Consider the following 6,231-nt stretch of genomic DNA (forward strand, 5'->3'; position numbering starts at 1 on the left):
ATCCTTGTGTTTCTGCAGTGTTATGTGTGCATTCCTTTGTAGTGACTTCTCTTTGGCAGCCAGCAGAACATTCCAGGGAAATGGCTGACCTAGAATAACACTTACACACAAACACACACACACACACACAGAGAGAGAGAGAGAGAGAGAGTCGGGATGACTGAGGCAGTGAGGTCCTCCGCCCTCTCGCTGGCCAGGCTCACTGAAACCGCTGTTTACCGTTCATGTGGAAAAACATGGCTACGCCGCGCTGTGTGGATGCAGCTGGAGCAGAGCCCCACATGACTGTAATCACAAGAACACATGACAGCGTTCGCCCTCCAGCTCCGCCGTGACTCCGCTGCCATGTCCTCCGGTCCTGCAGGACCTTCTCAGGCGGGATAAGCAGGCATTTTCCATGATGCAAGCCTGGACTCGGCTGTCCCGGAAAACAACGGGGGTTTTTTAAACAGAAACGTAAAGTTTTGTGATCATGAAGATTTTTGTATTTTTTTTAAGAATCAAAAGAAAAGCTTATGTTGCCTTGCAAAAGTATTCACACCCCCCATTTTGTCATCGCGCAATGCATTTTGTTGCATATTTTTGGAACAGGCCCACACATCCGGGCGTTCTCTCCATGTTTATGTGGGTTCTTCCTGGGTACTCCCTCCCATAGTCCAAAAACACACGACTGTTGCTGAAAATGTCCCTTTTAGTGAGTGAGTGTGTACATGAATGATAGATGTGTGTCTCAGATGGCCAGGCAACAGCCTGGGCATCTGTCCAGGGTCAAAGTGTACCCTACCTATCCCCCCTGCCAGGATGCCTAGGTGGGCCCCATGTGGGGAAAAGGAGGACAGACCATATGGGTCCCATATGGGTTTGTCCACGGGTTCCACGATGGCCCAACATTGGTTTGCCCATGTAGGGCCACAGCCCACATGGGCCCTACATGGGCCCTATATGGTGGTGGCCCACATGGGTTTGTCCATTTAGGGACCACGTAGGGCCCATGTGGGCTGTAGCCCTACATGGGCAAACCCATGTGAGGCCATCGTGGAACCCGCGGACAAACCCATATGGGACCCATATGGTATGCCCTCCTTTCCCCCACATGGGTCCCACCTAGGCATGCTGGCTGGCTGGAACTGGCAATCCTGTATTTGGGTAGTTGGTAGATGGATAACAGGTAGATAAATGGGTGTATGGACCAATACCAAGTATAATTGAAGGATAATGTTATGTTTTTTTTTGTTTTGTTTTTTACTAATTTAAATTTGAAAAGTGTGGCATGATTGTAAAGTTGTACATAACTGAAAACTACCCCATCAGCTTTTACATGACTCTCCTGAACGATACCTCTTAAGGTCACTGATCCAGCCAATGAAGGCTTCTCCTCACATCTCTTTACTCAGCTCCATTCACACCATCTGTGTGACCCTCCACTCACACAGCTGGTGTGAACACTAAACTGTTCACATAGTCTAACAGAGATTTATATCCACCTCACTGCTTTGGAGCAGTAAGTGCCAATCCAAATAAATTCTTGTTGCTCTGGTGTCGCCTCTGTTCTGATTTCTCTGAAATATACACCGGAGTTTAAATGAAATTGACCTCACATAGCTGAATTGATCCCAAAATCCTGAACAGTGATTGCGGTAAACTACATCTACCAGATGTCAAAAATACTAACTTGTTAGGACATCCAAACCAACAGGGGCCCTCAACTGCACTGCAGTTCTCACACAAATCAGCTACATTTTTCTTTTCTTTTATTCCCTGTTTTTTCTTGTCTTTTTTTATTATTGAAATTGTTAGCATTGGGACAATATTTGTATGTGGATCAGAAATGTAAGTCTTTTTGTTATTGCTGAATAGGGAAAATATTCTACACCAAACTGCAGAGGTAGAGAAAAAAAAAGCTAATTAAAACTGTCAACATCAGAAAAAATCATAAATTTATGTTGATTATTTTTGGAGAGCAAAGTGAGTCAAGTTGGAGACTTGGTGGATACTTTCCATCCTTTATTCACGCAATATTACCAGCTTACCTCTAGAAACCAAATAATATATTTAATAGAAAACTGTAAAATTTTTTCAAAACGTGAAATTCATTCCAAAAGTTAGAATAGGTGATGATAACAACTTAGTTACAATAATATTCAGATTTTTCTTCCCAGTTATAGCATTTAAGATTTTTCTTACTGTCCATCTTAATAATCAAGTAATAAAGAAATTGATCTATGTAAAAAGAAATAAAAAAAATAAAAAAAAAGTTGGAAAAGTTTTTAAAGTGGCTCTCTCTCTGAAATAACACTGTGGATGTATTACAACATCTCTTAACTTTGACTTAGTTAATTAAATGTGGAGTACCACAGGGACATATCTTAGAATCCCCTCTGTTTGATGTAAGCAAACATCCTCTAGATTCCATCTTCTGCAACCCAGCTTAGGAAATTTCAAATGAAATAAAAATAGCAATAAAAATCCCAAGCCATTTAATCCAGGTGACTCCACACCAGTAAGGACTTTCTGAAAAGTCCTTCAGGAAGTGAAATATTAACTGGTAAATTGTCTCTGGACAAAGTGGTTTGAAGTGCAGCCGATTCCTCCATAAGATTCAGTTTAAATTAAAAGCTTATCTCTAATAATACAAAGACGATCTTGTGAAAAACCTGGTGTTAACTCACATATTCTGGCTCACTACTGCCATCCTCTGTTGAAAAGCAAACACAGCAAACTCAGTCAAATCTTTATGTTGTGTCTAAAAGAACAGCAAAAAACATTTTCATTATTTTTTGCTGTTTTTTATTATTTACTCTATGATTATGATTAATTGTGAGGAGATTATGTCTAGTTCCTGAACAGACACAAACTAACTGCTAATGTATTTCACATCTCATAATCCATGGTGTACCATGCTTGTTTCAATGATTATTCTGGTCTAACTCTACACTAAAATTTTATAGTATGTTTGTATGTGTGTTTGTTATTTTATTAGTTAATCCAGTAACTTCTTGTCAATTTCTCTGGGCAGTTTTTATAAGATGGAGGTCAAAATTTAAAGAGTTTGCCAAAAATGTTCTTATAAGTCATCTCTGCATTTTCACTCATTTACCTTGATATTACATTCATAGTCTATTGAGTTAGATACGATGTTATCCCACCCTTTGCAGCTATAACAGAACACACCTGGGAGAATTTTTCACAAGTGTTAGGAATATAATTCTGTAATTCTTTGAACTTTATTCCAAGACAGCATTTGTGAAGTCAGATTCGGATGTTTAAGAGAAAGTCAGTCTCGCATTAAATTTAAGTTCTGCCACCACAAACTTGCTAATCCAATGTTTTTAGTGATTTAACATGTCAAAGCAAAGCGAGGAAAACTTTTTAATATTAGTTTTCTGAGACATTAATCTTGTTCACACACTGGAACTGGACTGAATTATATAAGATAATTTCTAGAGATGTGAGGTGTTTTACATGATGGTTGGGTCCTCAAAACATTCTTAGGTTTCATCATCCGATAAAACTATCAATGTTTTATCGGATGATAAAACATTCCAGTACTCTCCACATATGACCAACTCCAAATTCTCTTTCAAGGTTGTGCGCAGCCGCAGTTGGTTTCAGTTCACTTTCGTTTTCGATTCTAATCTAAAGTAAGCTGAACTGTTTTCCTCCAGTCCAGGGGGCGTTCACATCGAGGAAGACAACTCTTTTAGACAGAATTACACGACATCCGAATAAACCCAACGCAGTCTATGACTAAAGGTGAGTTTTATAGCAGAATGTTTGCTAAATTAAATATATTACCGACGGCTACATGTGGGCACGCGCCTGTCTTTCGGAGTTTTGATTGAGGTCAATGTTTGGTTCGGAAAAATAACCTCGACCGTAAAGCTAAAGAGGTCAAATTACACTGGACTGCTTTATCAGTTCACCTCCAGCCGAATGATTCCCGTCACTGAGATGCTTGAGCTTCGACTTGTGTTTTCTGTCATTATCCACATGTGCATAGACTTTCAGTTTCATTATTGCTTCTTTGGGAAATTTCTTTATTGTTTACTTTATTTCTAGTCTTAGTTTATCGCCTAGATTTGGTTCTTAGTTTGTTGTTGTATCTCATTTTGTGTTTCTTAAGATGTTGGCGTTCTTAGTTCATGTTCTGTTTTAATTATTTAGTTTTTGTTCAGTCAATTAGCTTTCGTTATTTATTTAGCTTTTAGTTCCTTTGATTTGTTCCTTTAGTTTTATAGTTTTTCCTTCTTCCCTCTGATACCCATAATGTTCCTTTTTCCAGTTTCCCCCCATTTCCTCTTCTCTAGCTGTCCCCACTCGTGTAATTAGCTCTTCTGATTCCTTCTTCTCTTCCACAACTTCCACAGTACTTAAGATCCTCTCTCCTTCAGTTTTTGCTGGATTTTTTTGGTTTGCTCTGTTGGTCTGTTGCTGGGTGTGGGGTGTATGCTTATGCTTTACTTATATCTCAACATTCCAACAACTGAGAAAGAATTTGGCTATTCATGAAAGATGAATTACAAGATTAGTTTCTACAGAAACCCCAAAAGTAGAACTGACATTTCACTGGCATCAATGAGAAAGTCCTAAATGAAGTAAAAAATGTACCATGAAGAAATTTGCAAGAAGAAAGAGACGATGTAAAACAAAGGTTACATGAGATTAACTTTTATAAGTAGATATGCTTGAAGTCATCTCAACCTAAAACTGATTAGAGGTAACAAACATATTCATATTGTTTATTCTAGTTGAAGAAAAAGTACTTATGTAAAAGAAAAAAAAGTATTTTTTTAACATTAAAAAACTATTCAAATAATCTTGAACAATTATTTCAAAATTGTTCAAAATTTTTAAATGTAACCCTGAAATGTACAGTTTTAATAAACAACTGTACATTGTTTACAGTTGTATCATAGGTGGCAAAAAACCCAACATTTTCTGCCACCTATGATACAAATTAAGTCTTTGGATAACTCCACAAAAATATTCTAGGAACACAAAATGGAATAATTTTACTCCTTTGCTCACAGTTGTTGATTCTGATTCAGAATATTCTATATATATTGAATACTGGACATTCTATGAGATATTTATTGATATTAATCACATGTCAGATTTAGTAGATAAATGTCTTAGAAAGATTTTATTGATACTTATTACAAAGAGATTTGTTTGTCAGTTAAAAACAGGATCAGTGAAGGTGACAGACTCCTAAAATTTTTGTCGCAACATAATTCAGAAAAAAGACCTCAGATCAAGAAACAACGTAGAACTGAACTCCTTCCTTCCTGTTTCTAGTCTGAAAACTTCATACTTTATGCACTGAAACTGGCAACAATCATGTTAATAGACACTATATGTGCTAACAGCTTCAATAAGAGACTTATTATATCAGAAGTTAAAATAAACAGCTTATTGCTACTGTTATCATTGTTATTAGTACATGTTGGTTTTTGAGAAATGTCTGACTGGGAATATCTTGGGATTAACCAGAGAACATAAAACTCCTGATCACCTTCTCTTGTTTCCTGCAGACATGGAAAATAAAAACTATCGCAATAACAGCTCCCAGGTCAAAGAATGCATCTTTAATTCTCTGCACAGTGAAAAGGAAAAGCCCAAAAATGAAAACCAGCAGAACGGCAAGGATGGCTCAACCCAGGCCAGCTCCTCTGATCCATCCACATCTGGACACAACTGCATTCAGAACACAAGAAAGACAAGCAAACACGATGGAGACAGCTGCAATGAGGACGCAAGAAAGACAAGCAAACACGATGGAGACAGCTGCAATGAGGACGCAAGAAAGACAAGCAAATGCGATGGAGACAGTTGCAACGAGGACGCAAGAAAGACAACCAAACGCGATGAAGACAGCTGCAACGAGGATGGAAGTAAGACAGCCAAACACATGCCTGTGGGGACGGCGCATGGTGAGGAGCGCAGTGAAGTCGGCTTGTCGTGCTGCCAGCTGGATGAACTGAAGACGCTTCCACAGTGTGACATCAAACTGGGAAAACTGACCTTCTCAAAGTCTCACACCGTCCTCATAGATGTGAGTTGTTTCTGCCTTTCTCTCTGTCTTTTTTGTTCTGAACAAGGAATAAGTAGGACGTCTTCATTTACAGGCATCACCTGTTGGAAAAATATACAGTGGTGTGAAAAAGTGTTTGCCCCCTTCCTCATTTCCTGTCTTTTTGCATGTTTGTCACACTTAAGTGTTTTGGAACA

General features: G+C 38.5%; 1 protein-coding gene across 1 annotated transcript in view; it reads left to right on the top strand.

Annotated features, from left to right (window-relative positions):
- Nucleotides 1–3,586: 3,586 nt before the first annotated feature.
- The window catches only part of pargl (poly (ADP-ribose) glycohydrolase, like), a 14,286-nt gene continuing 11,641 nt past the window's right edge, over nucleotides 3,587–6,231 (top strand). The window contains exons 1-2 of the mRNA XM_007571960.2: nucleotides 3,587–3,753; nucleotides 5,535–6,055. Coding sequence (XP_007572022.1) covers nucleotides 3,744–3,753; nucleotides 5,535–6,055 — 531 coding nt within the window. The 5' untranslated portion in view covers nucleotides 3,587–3,743. The remainder of the gene's footprint in view (nucleotides 3,754–5,534; nucleotides 6,056–6,231) is intronic.

The sequence above is a fragment of the Poecilia formosa genome, unplaced genomic scaffold, assembly GCF_000485575.1.
Source record: "Poecilia formosa unplaced genomic scaffold, Poecilia_formosa-5.1.2 Scaffold291, whole genome shotgun sequence".
Classification (NCBI taxonomy): domain Eukaryota; kingdom Metazoa; phylum Chordata; class Actinopteri; order Cyprinodontiformes; family Poeciliidae; genus Poecilia; species Poecilia formosa.